The 23098-nt window shown below is 36.6% G+C and overlaps 1 protein-coding gene across 2 annotated transcripts in view; it reads right to left on the reverse strand.

Annotated features, from left to right (window-relative positions):
- The window catches only part of LOC145688242 (cell adhesion molecule Dscam2-like), an 802178-nt gene that overhangs the window by 103313 nt on the left and 675767 nt on the right, over positions 1-23098 (reverse strand). For both annotated transcript variants that reach the window (XM_081762176.1, XM_081762175.1), the window contains exon 13: positions 9863-10010. In XM_081762176.1, coding sequence (XP_081618302.1) covers positions 9863-10010 — 148 coding nt within the window. The remainder of the gene's footprint in view (positions 1-9862; positions 10011-23098) is intronic.

Below are 23098 nucleotides of genomic sequence, written 5' to 3' on the forward strand. Positions count from 1 at the left end.
TGTTGTATAGAAAACAACTGAATGTAATTAAGAGATAAAGTTGGATTTCTGTTTTGCATCTTTAGGTGGGCAACTACATGCATGAACGACTCAAATAAGCCTAAATTTATGGACATCCAATAAGCAGAAGGATCTAATTTAAAATTAATTTATTTAAATAAAAATATAATTTATCACACAAGAAATGTACAGAAGTTTATTCTAGTCAATAGTTACAGGGTATCATCGAGACAAAAACCTAGGATCAAACCCCAATAGCTACTGCCTATATTGCCTACCTGATATCTTCACCTTGCCTTACATTTGAAAATATAATTCGATGTTCGTAGTGATAATATACAAACTGTTGGTCATCCCAAAGATAATGAAATATGAACTTTCTTGTGCACATTACACGTTATGAACCAAATTCTATAGTAAAATATAATTTCAATATGTTTAAAGGCTATTGTTGAAAGATAAAACATAATGTTTTTCCATATCCAGTCTCTCTTCTTTTTGTCATTTCCATGCAATAATTAACTTTTTTTACCTTTAAAAGAACTCGATAAAGTAATTGCTCTTTAATCTGACATTCTAAGGTACAACACTGTCCGTAATCCAGCACCGATCGAACCATTTGCGTTGTTGATTCAGCTTGTACCATTGTTAGTAGCTAGGTAAAAGTGCAATGCTGAGTTGATTAATTCAACTTTAACATTTTTTGACATTCATTCTGAAGCTAAACACAACACGAAAACACATATTTAATTAGGGTGCAAACTGCATAAGCTTCAGTTGAAATGGGGTAAAAGGAGAACAACTTTAATTTTTCTAGTTTGACGTCTCATAATCATGCACCAAAGCAAAGGGGAACGGTGATGATGAGATAGAAGATAATGTTGGAATGACGAAAGTGGGAGGGAACTGGAGAGTAAGGTGCATCAAATTTCCACTTTTTTTGAAATCAGCTTACCCTTAGTGATATTTTTTTTGCGAAATGGCCTCCATATAACGTTTAAAAAATTGCAAGTCGATTGGTCAATATCTTTAGGTGCCACCAACGGCCAAAAGTTTTAAAATGTTAAAAATTAAATGTTATTTTTAAAAATGTAAAATATCCTAGTTTTATGAAATATGGATATCCTATGTGGTTTTGTTTCTGTAAAAGGTCAATATTTTACGTGAAAAAAAAGTCAGCTTGATGAGTCAAGTCATTCAGGTGCCACCTGTGGCTTAAAATATGGACAAATGTGTCCCTACTTCTTCATTTTTTAAAATTAAGTTGCATTGTTTGTGATTCATCTGGATCGTTAATTAGATAAGAAAGGTTTTGTTTTACATCTGCAGCTATTTGCTTATTTCCAAACGTTAATGATGGAAATAACCCAGAACTCACCATGAGGAGGTGGCTGTAGTTCGAGTTCCGCCCACCCGTATATACTAATGTTGCATATGATAGTGCAAGTCATATTGTTACTCTTTTACCTCAAACTGTTTTTCTTTTCTTTTTTGTATTACATTCTAGTATGTTTTTTTCTTGATTGTAGTGTTGATAGGACAAATCTATGTCGTGCTTCTTGCCCACATACCGTTGATGCCGCTTCTGTCCCCAACTTCACCATTCTTTCTACCGCGCTAGTGTGAAAGGGTAAGGATGTAATATATTCATTAGCCATTGGAGCCGTCTTTACATTTTCTCTTAGCTTCTGCACACTGAAGTGTTTTGTCAGTTTTGGCTCCGTGAACGTCATGTTGACCAATTAATCATATCACCAATTAATCATCATACACACGAATGACCTTCCATTTCGACATTTGATTGAATTTATAGACGGCAAATCTATTGGACCAAATACATTTAAAGGACCAATAGGATCAGCACTTCCAATCTGCGAAGAGTTGTCACTCCAGATTTTTCAGCCCGTTCCAGTAGACTGGGATCTCAACTTCACTGAGGATTCATTAAACACGGATCAAAAATATGTGCTGAATATCTGCCAAGCGGTTTCTTCAGGAGAATGGCCCATTGAGTTAGCTCACATGAAGCCTGGTAAAATTCATCAAGCTAGGTGGGTAATTACTGCAAATAGAGTCTTACGTTTGTGCGTAGGAACAAAAGAACCCACGAATGAACTTAAAACCATCGTCCAGCACATCATGATGGTCTACGCGCCACTCTGGTTTGCTGTGATCCGTAATCCATCGTGTGCAGAAGAAGCTCGTCATTTGTGGCAACTCATCACGACTTCTCGCCACATGGAAGCGAAATACAGGAAAATAATTGATCCAGTGTCCGTAGAAATGCGTGGTACGGTCATCCTGAGAACCTACTTCTATCAATGTTGACTGACCAAGATGCTAATGTACGAGAGCTCGGCTGGGGGCGAGTCCTAAAAGCAAGACAAACGACTCAATCTGGTGATCGCGTACCGGTGCGAGAATTCGTCATCCCTGAAATCAACTTAGAAGCGACAAACTATGTTGATATGATTAATTGGTCAACATGACGCTGACGGAGCCACCACTGACAAAACACTTCAGCGTGCAGAAGCTAAGAGAAAATGTAAAGACGGCTCCAATGGCTAATGAATATATTACATCCTTACCCTTTCACACTAGCGCGGTAGAAAGAATGGTGAAGTTGGGGACAGAAGCGGCATCAACGGTATGTGGGCAAGAAGCACGACACAGATTTGTCCTATCAACACTACAATCAAGAAAAAACATACCAGAATGTAATACAAAAAAGAAAAGAAAAACAGTTTGAGGTAAAAGAGTAACAATATGACTTGCACTATCATATGCAACATTAGTATATACGGGTGGGCGGAACTCGAACTACAGCCATCTCCTCATGGTGAGTTCTGGGTTATTTCCATCATTAACGTTTGGAAATAAGCAAATAGCTGCAGATGTAAAACAAAACCTTTCTTATCTAATTAACGATCCAGATGAATCACAAACAATGCAACTTAATTTAAAAAAATGAAAAAGTAGGGACACATTTGTCCATATTTTAAGCCACAGGTGGCACCTGAATGACTTGACTCATCAAGCTGACTTTTTTTCACGTAAAATATTGACCTTTTACAGAAACAAAACCACATAGGATATCCATATTTCATAAAACTAGATATTTTACATTTTTTAAAATAACATTTAATTTTTAACAACATTTTAAAACTTTTGGCCGTTGGTGGCACCTAAAGATATTGACCAATCGACTTGCAATTTTTTACACGTTATATGGAGGCCATTTCGCAAAAAAATATCACTAAGGGTAAGCTGATTTCAAAAAAAGTGGAAATTCGATGCACCCTACTGGAGAGCCCCGAGAAACTCCACTAGCTTGGTGTTCGTACACCAGAAATCCCACTAGGTAAGAGCTGGGATCATACATGCCAGAGATTAGTTCTCTACCACTAGGCCACCGTGGGCCCGTGAACCACTTCTGTTTGATTTCTCCTAAACAAGAAGAATCATAGTCTGATCTTAAAATCTCATATATAAGCTCTTTAATGGCTATATGGTTAGAGTACGCGTTTTGGGAGTGGGATATCTGAATTCAGTTCACGGATGGGAGCTCATGTGGTTCGGATCCCATGTTAAGCTGTAGGTCTATGTTTCATGTAACCTCGCTGCTGAACTGAACACTAAACCTCAAATCAATTGAATTTAATATTTTCACATATACGTGAGACAGCTATTTTCTCTTAATGTTCTTGGAAGAATATTACATTCCCAAGAAGAAAGAAGGGATGGGATATTAAAACTAATAATAACACACGCTACCTAGAATTGCATTGTAGCGATTAAGAACTCTTGTCTTTTCTGAGAACTCATAAGATTCAGATTTTACGTCAATGTGTAGAATCACGTATCACATAGTTTCTTCGAGATGTGAGGCTAGAGGCTGGCGTGCAACTATCAATTGTGCAACAATTGGTAGTATCACGAGCACAAATGTAGTTTATGTTATAGCACGATGATATGCGAATATGTATAAATCACGTTAATTAAATTTGACAATCGTCAATTTACGTCGTCATTTGACAGTCGTCAATCGTCTCTTCTTTCAATTTAACCTCTCACGATTATGCCATGTAGGTTAAGAGAGGCACATGATTAAGGCAAGTGAATGAATTGGTGGAAAAACAATGTGGAAGGAAACGGGAGTACCCCAAGAAAACCCACGGACAGGATGTTTTCCACCACAAAATTACTTGACGAGGGATCGAACCAAGGACCCCTGGGATCGTAAGCGCTCTAATTATTAAATGTTTGAGAGGCGACTAACTTTGGTTGCTCGTTATTTTGGGACTAACATAACATCAAATAAAGCATTATAGCCGAATATTTTTCCTTAATCATTAAAATTGTCCTTTCCAACGATATAACTCACCTGAATGCTAAAACGTCCTTAATCATTAAACGTCCTCAATACTGAAATCATCACTGCTAATTGAGGAAAATAAGCATATTCTTGGTACGGCGATTCAACTTTGAAAAAAAAAAAAAAAACTTTCGGATGTCTTCTACCGTTTTTACTCTGATATCTGTCGCCAGATGGATGGATGGGCATAGTCGTTCTACAAGACTTCCGACACTTAGGCATAACATATTTTGGAAATATGAGAACATTAATGTAACGATATTTCGCAACCAACTCCTCCTAGATGCTGTACCAAATTTGACGACTTTTATTTCATTACTAGACCATGGTCTAACTTAGGGCTTTACTACACTACCTGAATGAGTGGTGAGAAAGGGTAAAGGATAGAGGTGATAAGAGGGCAGCATGTAAAAGTAATAAAAATGTCCGATATTAGTTTCTAATCCAAGCTTTCAGTGTCCTGAGATGCATAGTGACTTTCAATGCCGGTTACGTTCACATTCATTACCCATTGGCATGAAGAGGTGAAGGTGAAGGGAATGAATTGACAAGCAAAAAATTATATATATATACAGGGTGTGTAAACAGTCCCTTGCCATAGGGTAACTCTGTTATTATAACAGTTACAACAAAATGTATGAGGGGGAAACGTCTCCAAATATAATGTTTTCAATCTAAAGTGAAGGATATTTTAAATCGGAAAAGCCGCTTGGGCTGTACACACTTTATGGGCCCAATGTTAAATGAAAATACAACGTTGCCATTTACCTGCACCCACAACATAAGTAATGAAGTTAGTGTCTTTTACACTAACGTGTAGATGGCCAGCCCCTATTTCAAACATGCCGCCATGCACCATACTCTTACAAAATTATCCACCTCCGCCTCGCCCTCCCCTACCCCAGCCCCTCTATTATTGGCAACGTTGTATTTTCATTTAACATTGGGCGCATAAAGAGTGTACAGTCCAAACGGCTTTTCCGATTTAAAAAAAAAAATCCATCACTTTAGATTGAAAACATCATATTTGGAGACGGTTTTCCCTCTTACATTTTGTTATAACTCTGATAATAACATAGTTACCCTATGCCGGGGCATTTTTGAGACACTATATATATATATATATATATATATATATATATATATATATATAAACAGTATTAGTATTCAATCCATAGTTATCGAGGTCGCTGAGCTGAATAGTGATCCGTTTAAGTCAAATTCATCTCCTATTGGAGTGGGGATAAGAAGAGGTGGGAGAAAAAGGTAAAATTGCATATGCATAAATCAAGCATAAAAATGACGGTTAACTCCTTCCACACTACTGCACCGATTTAGATTATTTTTGGTTTATGAGTGGAATCTTGACTAATTTATGTTTTTAGGTCATTAATTTTCAGGAAGAGCTCATCGTAAGGAGGTAGAGGGGTTTAAAATGTATACAAAATGTATAGCATCTCAGGAGCCCATCAAATTAGAAAAATGAAAGTTGGTATAAAAACTCCTCATAAAAAATTGAAACGTGTCTCAGCCAATGATCTAACCTAGAAAGCTTTTATCTTGTTATCGGCATAGTTTGTGAGTGGGAAGGTGATGGTACATAATAATAATAATAATAATAATAATAATAATAATAATAATAATAATAATAATAATAATAATAATAATAATAATAATAATAATAATAATGTCCAAGTTCAATCCTATATGTATGAAGTATGGGAAAGATTTGGCTTTGCAAATTTTTATCGTTACAGTTTCATTATAAAGCACATCCTGAGTAGGAAACTTTTCAAATACATTCCATAAACCTATTTTCTCCGTAGGGAGAACGGACATAAAGAATATGATATTTAATTTAAACATTATTGGTTTGTAACTTGTATGAGTAGAGAAATAAGATAAATAGAAGTAATGCAATTATATAAATAATATACTGAGTTTTTTTAGATGCTGTATTTTTAGTAAAGAAGTATATAAATACAAGAAAATATAAATAAGTTTATGTTGTTTAAACTGACACTGAACAACTGGACAAATGGATCACTATCGTTGCATTTTCTTTAAAACGTGTATCCTAAAGTAGGCTAGCAAGACATTTAAATACTACCCAGGAACCTATCCCCTTGCAAAGAACAGGGATTACAGCTAGTGTATACAAGCAGCTTAATAGAAGACACTGGTAAGCTCCAGTCCTGCCGAAATTGAGTTATTAGGTTGAATTGGTTGAAATCGGACCACAAAACAGTATGTAAGTAGTTTAAGTTGGGAATTGTACTTGCATACGGCAGAAGAAATTCGTTAAAATGTGTCATTGCAATGAAAATCTTAACGTCTCACGATTATGACCGTTAGGGTAAGGAGACGGTGATTAAAGCAAGAGAAGGTGTTTTAAGAATTCGTGGAATGAGAAAGTGGTAGGAAACGGAAGTGCCCGAAAAAAACCCACGGACACGATGTTGTCCAACACAAACTTATTTGGCCGGGGATCCAACCAGGGACCCCATGCACCAGCGGTAAGCACTCTACCACTGAGCCACCGTTTCCCCATGTCACTGCATTGAATTGCATGGGAATGTGATTTTTTCCCTTTTTGCTCGGAAGTTAGAAAATGAGCTTACCATTGTCTACCCTGATTCTATATATACACAGGTTGTTTCAGATACAACGTCCAGTACTTAAAAAATGACAGACTATAAAGAGATGAAACAAAAAGTGAGCAAATGTTATAGGACGCATAGAGTTGAGAGTACTTTTTTACAGGACGTCTTATCGTAGGGCACAGAGGATCACTCGAAGTTCTAAATAGGATGACATGGTACTTGTTATATCATTGGAAAGATCCAGAAAAAACAAACAATTTTTGTAGGATTTTATTTTTCGTGTTCTACACTGTTTCTGAAATGACCATTATTTAAAAATGGCCATTATACAAGAAAAAATATTCCTATCATGGGGTATGGTGGTGACACTCGAAGATTTTAAGTGAAAAGATATGTAGTTTGATACATAATTGAATATATCCTGAAGAAACAAGCAACTTTTGTAGGACTTTTTCTTTTTTTCTTTCTTTCTTTCTTTCTTTTTCTTTTTTTTTTTACGTGCAGGGCACTGTTCACGAATGACCATTACTTAAATGTGAGTTTTTCTCCAGCCTCAAAAACATATTTTGACACCAAGATGACCATTCTATGCCCATTTTAACTCCCATTTTTTTGTATCCGCCATTTTAGAAAATGATGGATATTTTAAAAACCACTTCTCTGACTGCGAAAACAATATCTTTTTCGTATTATACAGCCTCTGAAACATAAGATGATCATTCTAAGCCATTTCTTAAAATTTCATTTTCCGTGTCTGCCATTTTGAAAAAATGGCGTCTACTGGGAATACGTCCCAAAATTGAAGCGTCTACCCAAGAAAAAAAAATATAGTATGTCCCAAAAACACATTCCATAAATAAAATTCATTACACACACACACACACACACACACACACACACATATATATATATATATATATATATATATATATATATATATATATATATATATTACGGGACTGTATGGTGGGTCTAGGACTATAGTTAGTATCAACTACAGATATAGTTCATAGTTTGTGTGCTTTTAGAAACTAAACCACATTGCTTATGAGTCCTACAGCATTTATACCATCTTACCTAAATATTTATTTCATAATATAGGGTGTCCTAAAAGTAATGGCGAAAAATGAAACCTCAGATTCATGACACAAAAATAAGAAAACAGTTAATATGACATATAGTCCGGAAGTGGACACGGTGAAGTAAGACAGCTATGAATGTGGGTGAAAGGAACTTTACACTCAGCGAAATGAACTTGCCGATTTTCAAAACCGCATTGAAGATACATGTGAACAGTTACGCAACATACTAAGAGTAGACAGTGAAAAATCCGTTCTCCGGACAGCGGTATATTGTAGAAATATACAGTATCCTCTTGCTTACTATAGAAATCAGTACGGAGCATATGCTATCCGTATTATCATAGGCACTGCCCTATGATATTACAACATGCCGTTGCAGGATGTCTGACATTTAACAGTTTTCCGTATATCACATGCATATACTTATGTTACCTTCGTTAGCTATATGTTATATACGTCAATTTGTATGTGAGATCCTGACCGTCTACATTGTTTTATACGGAAAGTACGTATAGATGGATCACTTATACAGAAAGTATTATTAAACATGCGTTTCCAGTTATACGTTTGCTGTACGTTAAGTCCAAAAACTACTGGAATTACGCATGCAACTTATATTTTTTAAGTACGCCACCTACATTTTTTCTCAGTGTAATGGAATGCATTCGAAACTCACGGTCAGCACGTTGCATGGATGTGGAAGGACAGCACTTTGAACATCTTCTGTAGGTACACATATTGTTAACACGTATGACCTAGTAGTTTGCAGTGCTATTCTGTGTAAGATAGTATGTTACAAATACAGTATGTCGTTCTGGATTATGGCCGTTAAATTCATTACATGACACAACTAGTTACAATTGTTCTTATTTGTACCCACTCTCTTTAAGTTTCTATCTGGCATACTACTTTCATTGCCCCCCTGAGATTACGCAACCATTTTAAGTGCTTTTCGCTTTGACTCCTATTGTAGATGTGTGTGCAATCGTGCCATGGATAACAACTTTTTTTTCTGCATGGTTTCCATCTTTACTGCACCATTTCATTACCCCTGCCGTACAGACATTCAATGAATCCCTAAATGGTGTACAGAGAATCTCTGGCGCAATTATGTGACATGCGTTTAACATGTCAAACCGATATGACATTTATGTCTTTCTGAACCCCTTCGTAGCTCCTATCATTATTCTGCTGGCAGAGGTGAAGTTCCTTTCCCCTCCACATTCGAAGCTGTCTAGCTCCGCTCCTGTCCATTTCCGAATATATGTCATGTAAACATCCTTCTTGTTTTGGTGCCAGGAATCCATGAATTCATTTTCGTCATTACTTTTGGTGCGCGCTGTATATATATTATTTACTGCTAATGCAAATTAATTTTGCATTTACTAACGATATTACTTTTAAAAAAAATAGAATAGCCGAACTATTTGAAATTTTAAATTTGCATTTCTTCTTTTTATTTCTTTTATCTCTTTTTAGACAATAATTAAAATTCAAACACTAATTTTATGTTTTATAGATTTTGTCAATTATATAAGCTGTAAAACTATTTTTATGTTATTCGCAACTCTAATGTGAAATAAGCACAGTAAAACTAAGTATTTGACCTTATATACAGTAAATGTACGTATATACATTGTACTTAAAGACTGTTTGAACATACCTTTTTATTTTTCTGATTTTACATCTAAGTATTTCAACAAACTATTGAAGCTAAAACATAATCTCTTAAATAAAAGTGACTTTCTTCCATTATGGTCAGAAACTTGTGATTTTAATAAACACTTCAACGAATTACTTACCTGTAATCAATTTGTGGATCCAATCTAGTGCCCGCCTTGCGCCAGACTAAATTCATCGGCCTATCTCCTTTTGCTTCACACAAAAGCGAGGCTGGCGAACTTAATCTCGCTGTCTGATTTCTATGTTTCACTGTAAACTGTGGTGGAGCTACGAGTAGGAATTAAAATTATTAACACTTTGTGTATTATTATATTTATTAACATAGATATTTTTAAAAAATGGAAGTGTCATACATGCATATTGTTCTCCACTTAATGTTCAATTAAATTGTAAATCATTTGCTCATGTTCTTCACATTTGAATTGGATGTATACTACAACTGAATTTTCAGACATTTTATTAATTTGATCCCTTTTGTACTTTTCTCTCAATTGTTTGCACTCATTTAACTATTCTAAAATATAGCTTTAGATCGTCTGCAAACAATACTGTACAGTAATTTATAACACATTCAGTATATCATACAAAGGTTGATTCACTTATATTGAGCCGAATTTGAATGTGTCACTTAGAAAAAAAAAAACATGTTTCCACCACGGGTTGTGTTCGATCTGCTGGACATCTCTACTGACTATTGCATCAACATTTCCATTGCAGAAGATTGGGTTGAAGCTAGACCACGAGTATTGCATCCCACTTCTCTTCGCAGGCTTACTACAGGCTGAAGACAGTGCGAACTCAATGATGGAACAGGCGTCGTTAGAGGAGTTCGAAAGCACAATAGTCTATTGGACTGTCATCTGGGGTCTTGACAGGGATCTCAGAGAAGGGAATTGCCGAAATTCCAGTTTCTTGTTCCATACGGCGATAGAATTCCAGCGATATTTTCGCCGTGTGGCTGGATGCCTTGTTTTGGTGCAGTTCGACCTGGTTCATGTCTTCTCCCTACAACGCTGATATTTCGTGCTGGTACATTTCAGTCAGGGTATGAGTCTGGTAGTACGCAATATTGATTTTGATGTTTTGCTCGACCTTTCGCAGACGCAGTTTGCTCCTGTACGAAAAACTGACCAGAATCATGAACCTTTTTGAGAAACTGTTCTAGTTGCTCACGACGATGTGTGTGTGGAGGGGAGGGGGCAGAAAGCTGTGCCGCATATTTAAATATAATGTGATTCACACTGGCACGACCTACATGAAAATAACGCACTTGACGCGTATCTACGACGAGCAACGTCGTGTAATTAGCCTTCGGAAGAACCACAATAAATCACTTCTACAATCTGTTCTGTTTCTGTAGTATTAGACTACTCTCGACCACATTGTTCTATTACATGATTAACGAGATACTGTTGGTTGCCCCGTGTTAATATTACGGCGATGAGTTTATGCATGCGCGGTACAGTTGGACATTAACTTCGGTTCAATATAACTAAATCAACATATGCATAATAATTTTCAAGACAGAGTTATACTGCATAATAATTTTCAGCCTACTCAGTTATATCATGGTAGTAGTAGTAGGCCCCGACGTTGGCCCGAATGACTCATCCTCACTCTCTTTTATGACCGGGATTTTTGATATTCGTTCCCTTTTACGGCTAAGATGAGTGCTTTGGTACCTTGATTCTGATTGGCTGAGAGAGGTCACGTGACTTTAGGCCCCGCCCACGCGGGAAATTCAAATTTTCAGGTCACGTGGTATGACGTCATGAGTCACCCCGCGGGGAAATCCCTCACCAGGATTTTTAAAATTCGTTCCCTTTTACGGGTAAGATGAGTGCATTGATACCTGATTCTGATTGTTTGACAGATGTCACGTGATCTTAGACCCTGGGATATTTGAAATTCGTTCCCTTTTATGGGTAACATCAATGCTTTGGTACCACGATGCTGATTGTTTGATAGAGGTCACGTGATCTTAGGCTCTGGGATTTTTTAAAATTCGTTCCCTTTTACGGGTAAGATGAGTGCTTTGATACCTGATTCTGATTGGTTGACAGATGTCACGTGATCTTAGGTCCAGAGATATTTGAAATTTGTTCCCTTTTACGGGTAAGATGAATGCTTTCGTACCATGATGGTGCTTGGTTGATAGAGGTCACGTGATCTTAGGGTCTGGGATTTTTTAAAAATCGGTCCCTTTTACGGGTAAGTGAGTGCTTTGATACCTGAGGTTACATGATCTTAGACCCTGGGATTTTTGAAACTCAGATATTCTCTTTGATGTATACTTTGGTTCCTCGATTCTGATTGGCAGATAGAAGTCACATGATTTTAGACCTACCACATGTTGAACAGATTACATGGTATAACGTATGGGGAAATTCCTCACTCATTTGTTTCCATTTTACGGATAAGATGAATGTTTTGGTACCTCGATTTTGATTGGTTGATAGAAGTCGCATGATCTTAGCCACAGCCCATGTGAGAAATTCAGAGTGGTATGACGCCGATCCACCCTTGACCGTGATTTTAGAATTTTGTTCCCTTTTTTATGGTTATGCGTAAAGTTCCCATGGAGGGTTCAATCCCCTCCTTAAATAACCCTTTTTGGTATCATGATATTGTACTGAAGTTTACCTTAAATATTATCGTTCTCTTTGACAGATAAGATGATTACCAGCTTTCTTACCTTTTAAACAATGGTGAAAGAGGGGGCCATCCTTGTTGCTTGTAGATTTATTATAGCACATTGTTGTGAGTTTAAGCGATTTTTAAACGTTCAGTAAGCGCTTCATTAATGGAAACAGTGTTGCCAGATTTTTCTTACCTAAACTGCTCCGATTCTTTTCGAAACGGTTCCGTAGAGTGCAAGAAATTTTAAACTAAAATTTTTTCGAACTAAAAAAAAATCAAAACTAAAAATTATTCGAACTAAAAAAATTTCAAACAAAAAATTTTCGAACTAAAAATTTTGAAACAAAAATTTCAAAAAAATTCGAACTAAAAAATTTAAACAAATTTTTCGAACAAAAAAATTTAAACTAAAAACTTTCGAACTAAATTTTCAAATCAAAAAAATTTCGAACTAAAAAAAATTAAAATTTTCGAACCCCAATATAATTTCGAACTAAAAAAAATTAAAAATTTTTCGAAAAAATATTTTAAACTAAAAACTTTCGAACTAAATTTTCAAATAAAAAAAAATTGTCGAACTAAAAAATTAAAAAAAAATTCGAACCAATTTTTAAAAACAAGTTTCGAACTAAAGATGTAAACCACATTTGAAATTTTTCAAATCAATTTTTTTGAACTAAATTAAAAACCAAATTTTGGACACTAAAAATTCTTTAATTAATTTTTCGAACAAAATCATGTAAACCAAATCTTGGATATATTTTCCACCTTAAATTTTCAAGATTACCATGATTTGAAAACAAGTGTTCAGGGTTTCAAGAAATAATAAAACACATCTTTTTCAACTTGTTGTATTTTAACGAAAGGTATGTGCTCTTCTCATACACGTTTCTTAACATAATAAATACAGGATCTAGTTAATGAATATTTTGGACGCGTCATCATCTTCGAATCTTGTAGACGTATCCTGTAAAGAAAAAGAAGAAACAATGGATTACTTTATGAATTTCTTTTTTTCTGAAACAATAAATATCTGAGTCAATATTGATAAGAGAGAAATAAAACTTACTCGTAAAAGATGGATGTGTTTTGTTCCATCTTCCTCCTCGGGGACCAGCATTTCTTCCACTGATGGTGGTTTATGAACTCTTCTAGGTACTGCATTTTCTTGGTGTTGCTGCTTTATGGTCAAGGTTCCTCCTTGGATACGAGATGACTACATTTCTTCCACTGATGGTGATGTTGGTGGTTTATGAACTCTTCTGGGTACTGCGTTTTTTTCTTGGTGTTACTGCTTTGTGGTTAAGGAGGGGAAAAAGAAAAGGAAAAGGAAAAAAGAAATGGCGGCCTCATTGGGTGTTTACAGTTTTTTCTTCATCTTCTTCTTTTTCCAGTTCCATCTTCTGTTTTTTAACGTACCCGTACGGAACCGTATCATAGGAATTGAGTTGTTTAAATCGACGTTTTGTGTACTGGATGCTGTACATTTTTTCTTCTTTTCGTGTGACGATGGTATGGTCTTTGGTCCTGCATATTTTATGGGGGATAGTAATGGTGACTTGTCCACGGCATTGATTTGTAATCATTTCTTTTAGCGTGTTGAAATTTAATTGCTGCCCTGCATTGTAATTTAATGTAAATCCTCTAATTTTACATATGTAGCTGGTGACGTTGGTATCTGGATTGTATATTTCTAAGCTGTAATTTTTCGGCCCTCCACTGACAAATGTCTTGATGTACGCTCGTTGGCCATAAGACTCCATCTCATCCGATAAGCATCCCAAGTACGTTGAAGGTTCAATGGTTGGCTCTCCGGGCTTCTCCGTAAATATCACAGAATCCGTGTCGAAATATAAAACACGTTCCTGCAACATTTCCAGGTACTTGTACAGTTCCAGACGTGCCTGACATGTTGTAAATGCACCTAACACGACATTGGTGTTTCGGTTTAGAACAGGCACATGTTCATTGTACTCCCAGAACGCATACAACATCGTATCATTGATGGGTACAATTTGATGGAGTTTAATGTCGGGGGAAGTGAGTTTTTCATAAAATTCTTCCGGCCGATCAATAATTGTGGTCTGGCTAAAGTTTGAAAGTTGCGAAAGTTTTCCCCATAGAGCGTTAACACAAAGCTTAGATAAACTTCTTCGTGCAGGATTATTTTCAATTTTGGACGGATCCAATGCAATACCTTCACGCTCCAGGACGGTTTGTATAAATTTTGATTTGTCTTCTTCGGTCACACAGGAACTGGGCCAGCCAGAAGCTTCCATTTTCGATTTCAAAAACGTATTGATGTATTCCGTGAACAAGCCACCTGTTTTCGTGATGGGATCATATTGTTCAATGTCATAATCCCAAATTTCAAAGATTTTCACCGGTTGATATCCCAATTCTATTGCCTTCTGTATTTCATATGATACCCATGTTCCAGTGAGGCATCGCTCCTGGTCGTTGTGCGTACACGTTGCTGTAGGGTCTGGGTTCATTTCTTCGGCACACGCAGCACACAGTGGAAAGAGTAGTTTCTTGTTGCATCGATAAGGCAGGAGACCATGATAAAGATGGCGACTTGGTAATATCGTCATTTTGATCAGACCATTGACTTTATTTATTGGTGGTATATTTTCATCACCCTGTAGATAAATTCTAGGATGTCCTACAGGGTATTTAGCACACTTATTTATGTAAGGATAAAGCGAGACAATATCGAAATATTTTATTTTTTCTCCTGTTTTTTCGTCGACTTGGTGGTACAATTTCACGCAATTGGTACTTCCTCCAAAAAAGCTATCTCTTGGATTTAAGGGTCTGCGGTTCATGTACGGGTGATTCTTCAGATACGTCGCCATTGTTGGATTTTGTTTCAAGAACTGTTTAAATTCGCACTCCCACATTTCATGTACAATGTATCCCAATTCACGCAGTCTTGCATTTTTTCGTTGCGTTCGTTCATAACGGAATTCCATAGTGTCTTCTGGATTGCCGTAGATGGGCTGATTACGGCCTGTAGTAATACATACTTTACACCCGTGATAAAAGCAGCCTGCATGCTCGTAGACGTGCTCCTCTAACGTCTCAGGATCTTGGTAGTAGCCATCAACATGGAATCCCGCAATAAACACTTCTTTTTGTCGGGCCGCATGTAAGATTTGTTTTCCTTCGCTTTTTTCAATGTAGGCCAGCCATTGCATTGCAGCGATCGATTGGGTACTTCTCCATCGATAGCCATGTGCCGGTAGAATTCCAATGGTGTTGGGTTTGAGGAAATTCCGGCGGAATACTAAATTGGAAGCACTGGCAATCGTGATCGTCTCCAAGAAGGGATTCACTTTGGTTTCTGCTTCAAATGACGTCATAAATGAAACGCATGCTTGTCGCAGTACATTGACATCTTGAATACAATACTTGAGAATTTCCTTCTGGAAATCAAACGTGTCATTGCGATGATCGTTGTACCACTGCATGAATTTGTTCCTGTCTTCGACGGCCATTTCATTTGCACCATAATACTTCGTTTCTGGAAGTGGTCCAATATACGATTGATTCTCCTTGGTGTTGAAGAAATGCGGGAAGTAGCCTTTGGTTGCGGGTAAATTGAACGCTTTTGACAATTTGCTTAATGCCATAGGCAGGAAGTTCAAAGAGTCAATGAACGTCAGATTATTCAACGTTAAACTCAGTATCTTGGTCCCATTTAATATCACGTCAGGTCTCCATTGGCATTGTTCTACCATGGTCTTTAGAATAAAATGTCCATCGTAGCCCTTCGAGTTGTGAGCGAGACAGAAAATCCTATTTATATTGGGACGACGTTCCCGCAAGTACTGGAGAAAATCATAAACTGGATCGTCTCCTTGGAAAATATGCTGGCGCTGACCACACGTACTGCAAGACTGCTCGATATTATCGTTTTCAACACATGCATAACATACTTGTTGTGCAACCAATAAATTCGGAACGTGTACATACGTATTATCGCCAATATTCGTGTCTTGCATAGATTCTATATCGTAGAAAATCAATAAGGCTTTCTTTGCGTGCATGAGTGAAGGAACACCAGGTTTCAAATACTGTCGATCGGGAAGCATAAAACATTGATGTGATCCTGGAACAATCTTCTTACATGCATTGCAAAAGATCTCATTACAATCATGAATGCGTTGTCCACTTCGTACAAAAGAATATACTCTATAACATTTAGTACATTGCTTCACCATTTTGCATACAGGTTCCCCTTGATGATATGGAGCGTTACGATGATTATTAAAACATTCTTCCCCATAAAATTGACGATTGCAGTCGTTGCACAATATCGGCGTTTGATTCTTGTCGCATAGAGGTCTCTGTAAACATTTTGAGCATGTTACAGGACAATTTTTCACATGTTCATTACGTTTACTATACTTTTTATGGCACGCTTCACAGTAGAAATTGGTTACAAAACAAGCAGTTAAAGATTGGATGATGTCAAAATGGCCAGCCAAACAAATCAAATTTATGGGAGTGCGATTTTCATCGTTGGGCCCCTCGTACATGATATCGTGGCCTGAGAAACTATTATAAACAGTAATTTTATATTCTTTGAGGTATGACTGGAATTGCCGAATTTCATTTACACTGGCACCATGATCCAAAGTGACTCCTGCATTTGCACATAACGCATTCACTTCATCGTCCACAACATATTTCGATTGGCGTTGATACTGCTTATAACGTTGCACATCTTCATTCTTGTATTTTCTCAGACCAATAGCAATAACAAGGGCGTACGCCAGGCACCTTGAATCTTGATTTCTTACACGTACAATCCCTCGCTTGCTACGTAACAATTCTTCGTTTTGAAGTATTCCTTGCCGCAAACCGCCGTAGCCACGTGGTATATCCACACGGTGAAAATGAACGGTGAATGGCTCGTGCAGGAGAAATGCATTGTTACTTTGTAAAACTCTTTCAAACGAGGCCCACATCGTTTCCAGTGTCATGTTTCGTGCTTGCGAAAACTCACCCAAAATGGCTTATTGGTATTGCGTGGTGATATTATCGATAAACCAACCATCGCCTCATCGTCGACATTGGCTAATAAATGGTCTAGCATTGCTTGGAAACTGTTATGAACGTATTGGATAATATCGGTTCCTACGGGTGGTGCATTAAATTGAATTTCGAGCATTCTACCTTCAATGTTAAATCGTCTATAATGACGAGTGATTTCATTACGAATAGTAAAACCCGATTCGGCCATGGTTAAAAAAGGAGAAAACAAACAAACAGGTACAATTACGATAAATGTGTAGGGGAAAAAGGAATTGTGCAGCGTGAATTTACTACAAAAGAAAAGAAGAAAGAAAAATCTTAATCATCAGATAAACAGGAAATCATAACATTCAAGATAAATTCTTAACTAAGTAATTCATGTAAAGGTCCTGAGTTTGATTCCCTGGCGGTGGCGTTCAGAATCCCATTATGAAAGCACGTGTACTAGAAATCAAAGTTTTTTTAAAAAATAATTATGTTACTGAAATGAGTGTTTTATTGCTGTCAAACTCGAGACCATTACATCAGCATGTAACTGACCTACCATTCTATAGTGATAAAAAGAATGCATGAAATGAATGAATGTTTCATCAGTACTGAGATGTGATAAAGCACGCGTAAGCATTTTTTCACTCACAACGACCTTTAAATGATGCGTTTGCAAGTTGAAGAGATTCACCAAGCATTAACGTTACGCATACGTAATTGTCAAAACAAAATCTGTATAGCGTAAATCTTTTAACCACATATTCATGCACTCTTTTTTATTTAAGCGGTTAGCGTACATGCTTCTAACGTGGAAGGCCCTGGTTCAATCCTCGGTGGGGGTTTGCTTTTCACATCGGATCGCTGTCAAGCCTTTTCTGAAATTTAATATTCTCACGCGTTATCATACATTCTTTTCAAAACCAAGCTAAATAGTTGACGTACACACCTCTGGCCCAGGTTCAATCCCGGGTGGTTGTTCGAATATCACGTTAAGCTGAAGGGACGCTAAACTAAGACAATGGTTTCAAAGGGTATCGAACAATATTATTCTCAGGCATAGAGTTTAAAATTTTGTAATGTATTTCTTTTCAAAACTAAGCGCACAAATCTTTGACCATGGTTCAATTCCCGACGGGAGTTCACATTCAACATTAAGCTGAAGGGACGCTAAACATATCATTTTATCGTGCTTAGTTTTAATGTGTGGGGGGTTCCTGATTCGTACTCCCACTTTCCCATTCCACTAATTCCACATAGCGTAAATATTTCGTACTAAAAGTAAAACAGTGTATTAGTGATCCGCCCACAAATATGAAATAAAAATGATTTTCGAATCTTGTGTGAAAATAAAATCTCACTGAACTTACCTCAAATTCAATGAACAAAAAGTCGGTGCAGTAAAGCTTCTTAAATGAAGACACTTTTAAAAGCAGATCTTCTTCACTTCACAGTTGAGAGCGGTGTAGGATTTGAAAAATGAAATTTAGATTTTTATTTAGTTCGCTGCGAAAACGATGTCATCATCAACCAATCAGAAACGAGGAAATTTATAAAATGACACCACAACGAACCAATCAAAACGCTCGCTGCTTTTGTCATGAATCACGAACCAAAACGATGTGTAACAATCGATCGTGACGTCATTCACGTTTCTCAATAGTTACAACATCTAGTATCGCAATTCCTATCATGACATCATCCCAAAATGCTTTCTGCCAGGATCATGTCACTACCTGTCTTAAATTGTGACATTTCATTTTTCCTCATATTCCATACGAGAATGTCAATGTTTGCTTTTTTTCATGAATCATGCTGACACGTTCGTAGTAAAACAAAAGTAATACGATACAACATCCGCTGACGTTTGCATTTCAATCATATGTGGTTCTATGTCAACACACAAAGAAGTCTATCAGCATTTTATTTTAATCCACGAACGAAAGCGTTACACTGTCAGATTTATTTTCTTAAAGTATATATGTATCCTTTTCAAGAACCATGGTTCGAAACCCACCAAGCATGATTAAATCCAATCTCATTTAAGCGGTTAGCATACACATCTTTGGTTTGAAAGACCTGAGTTCGATTCCTGAAAAAACATTTCTTAGGATTTTTCTAAAACTTGGTTTAAATTTCTAGTTCGAAAATTTTAAAAGTTTAGTTCGATAAAAAGTTTGATTTGAAAATTTTTAGATGTGATTTACATCTTTAGTTCGAAACTTTTGTTTTTAAAAAATGTTTTAGTTCGACAAAATTTTGTTTCAATTTTTGGGTCGAAAAATTTTGATTTGAAAATTTAGTTCGAAAGTTTTTTGTTTAAAACTTTATTTCAATTTTTTTGGGTTCGAAATTTTTTTGATTTGAAAATTTAGTTCGAAAGTTTTTAGTTTAAAGTTTTTTGTTCGAAAAATTTGTTTAAATTTTTTAGTTCGAATTTTTTTGAAATTTTTGTTTCAAAATTTTTAGTTCGAAAATTTTTTGTTTGAAAATTTTTTAGTTCGAATAATTTTTAGTTTTGATTTTTTTTAGCTCGAAAAATTTTTAGTTTAAAATTTCTTGCACTCTACGGAACCGTTTCGAAAAGAATCGGAGCAGTTTAGGTAAGAAAAATCTGGCAACACTGTTTCCATTAATGAAGCGCTTACTGAACGTTTAAAAATCGCTTAAACTCACAACAATGTGCTATAATAAATCTACAAGCAACAAGGATGGCCCCCTCTTTCACCATTGTTTAAAAGGTAAGAAAGCTGGTAATCATCTTATCTGTCAAAGAGAACGATAATATTTAAGGTAAACTTCAGTACAATATCATGATACCAAAAAGGGTTATTTAAGGAAGGGATTGAACCCTCCATGGGAACTTTACGCATAACCATAAAAAGGGAACAAAATTCTAAAATCACGGTCAAGGGTGGATCGGCGTCATACCACTCTGAATTTCTCACATGGGCTGTGGCTAAGATCATGCGACTTCTATCAACCAATCAAAATCGAGGTACCAAAACATTCATCTTATCCGTAAAATGGAAACAAATGAGTGAGGAATTTCCCCATACGTTATACCATGTAATCTGTTCAACATGTGGTAGGTCTAAAATCATGTGACTTCTATCTGCCAATCAGAATCGAGGAACCAAAGTATACATCAAAGAGAATATCTGAGTTTCAAAAATCCCAGGGTCTAAGATCATGTAACCTCAGGTATCAAAGCACTCACTTACCCGTAAAAGGGACCGATTTTTAAAAAATCCCAGACCCTAAGATCACGTGACCTCTATCAACCAAGCACCATCATGGTACGAAAGCATTCATCTTACCCGTAAAAGGGAACAAATTTCAAATATCTCTGGACCTAAGATCACGTGACATCTGTCAACCAATCAGAATCAGGTATCAAAGCACTCATCTTACCCGTAAAAGGGAACGAATTTTAAAAAAATCCCAGAGCCTAAGATCACGTGACCTCTATCAACCAATCAGCATTGTGGTACCAAAGCATTGATGTTACCCATAAAAGGGAACGAATTTCAAATATCCCAGGGTCTAAGATCACGTGACATCTGTCAACCAATCAGAATCAGGTATCAATGCACTCATCTTACCCGTAAAAGGGAACGAATTTTAAAAATCCTGGTGAGGGATTTCCCCGCGGGGTGACTCATGACGTCATACCACGTGACCTGAAAATTTGAATTTCCCGCGTGGGCGGGGCCTAAAGTCACGTGACCTCTCTCAGCCAATCAGAATCAAGGTACCAAAGCACTCATCTTAGCCGTAAAAGGGAACGAATATCAAAAATCCCGGTCATAAAAGAGAGTGAGGATGAGTCATTCGGGCCAACGTCGGGGCCTACTACTGTAGTTAATGGAACTAACAATGTCATAAGATTTGAACTTTGTGAAATAACATGGTATCAAAATATCTAGGATAAAACTCTTATAAATCACAGTTTATTTGTGATTACGTAAGTGCGAAACGAACAAAAATGTTTTTGAACAAAATTATAAATAGTAATTCGTTTAGTAAAAAAAAAATGAATGTGGTGAATTAAATCAAAACCCCCATTTATTTTTAAAATATACATATATTATTTTCATTAGACCATTCATAGACCGTGATCATTCATAGACTAAGACAGACGTTGTGTGTTTTGCATAGCGAGTCATACGTGACGGCCCCGAACAATCTTTATTTCTTTCCCATCTCCTGCTCCACGCGTACATTCATTGATTTGCTGATTGAGGCTTGAATGTCAGTCTCACATATGCTGTTCTGTTGAACTGTGTTTGTACAGTTGGTAGATATGTATATATAGAATCATTAATTTATATATTGCCACTTTGCTATTTTCTTTTCAAATCTATGTGTGTACGCTATCGTCAATAATGCAAATTGGAATTAGTTCGGATGACATTTTCAGTTTTTTCTGGCATCAAACTGAGCGGGAAGGAAACGTTTAATGAATATACATACCCAGACTTTCAACAAGCTAAATCGCTTGCACCATATTCAAAATTTTCTGACCTCCATGTTGTTGCTTTAATTTGCCCCCTGCTGTACAAGTGTAGTGCTTTACATCTATGGCCTATGCTCGCCACACATGAGGGATGACTTCTCTCGGCGGTCACACTACAAAAAAGCAGAAGCTGCGAAGATACTTTTTAGTCAACTGAATCAGGCAATTGATGCACTCGAAGAACTGCGTGACACCTCGATCTAAACACTTGATACTTGAAGAAATGTAGATCTTCTTTCAAACATCCAGTTATTTAACGTTATTCTTGTTTTTTTTTCTGATCTGAAGTTCTCCAATATATAAATCGGATCAACAAATATATGTAGTCTAAGGATATTACATCTACAGGGTGATTTTTTAAAACTCTCGGATTTCATTTGCATCTAGAATTTCCAACTTAAGTCCGATTTTCATGCGGTTTGTAGCAAATGGTCAAGGAAGGATGGGAAATTTATGGGACTATAGTTACTTGTTTAAATTCATCCGGGATAGTATCGATCACGCCTCAAGAGAAACAGCAAATTTTCACCAGTGTACCTTACAATTAGAATGAGAGTTTGGATTTTTGAAGCGAAGCTGCAGAAAACAAATTAAATGTGTGACAGTTGCCTCATATTCATCTTTATTTAATTTTAAATAAATTCTTTTAATTCAATTATGCATATGATTAAAACAACTTTAGCGAATGCCATTTTAAATTTTGTGTGTTTAAAAAGCAAAGGGAACTGAAATAGCACTCTTTATTTTCTTTCCCTATCAAAATGTAACATGCTTTTCATTCCGTATGCCTGTCATTGCGGCAAGGACATATAAACTACCCTTTTTTGTCCCTATAGCGCGCCATAGACGCACGCACTTGCATTACCAACATGTATGAAAGGTTTCTTTCATCATGCATATTAAAAGAATTTTTTGCCCACACACGTACCAACGTGCTGTCCAACATACTGAAAGTAGTTGGAGAAATGTGGAGGACGAGGAAACGCGTGCTTTTTCTTTCTGCAACTGCACGACCTTGGCATGCGACGGAGGAGAGACTCACGCGATTTCTTCCGCTGTCGTGATTGGCGGACCTAAATATAAAACAGCCACCTTGCATGAACGAGCCCATACACGGTAAACATGCACGCAGAACGGCAAAGACATCAAACATGTTTTCAGAAGATTT

The sequence above is a fragment of the Thermobia domestica genome, chromosome 6 (genome assembly GCF_964235325.1).
Source record: "Thermobia domestica chromosome 6, izTheDome1.hap1.1, whole genome shotgun sequence".
Classification (NCBI taxonomy): Eukaryota; Metazoa; Arthropoda; class Insecta; order Zygentoma; family Lepismatidae; genus Thermobia; species Thermobia domestica.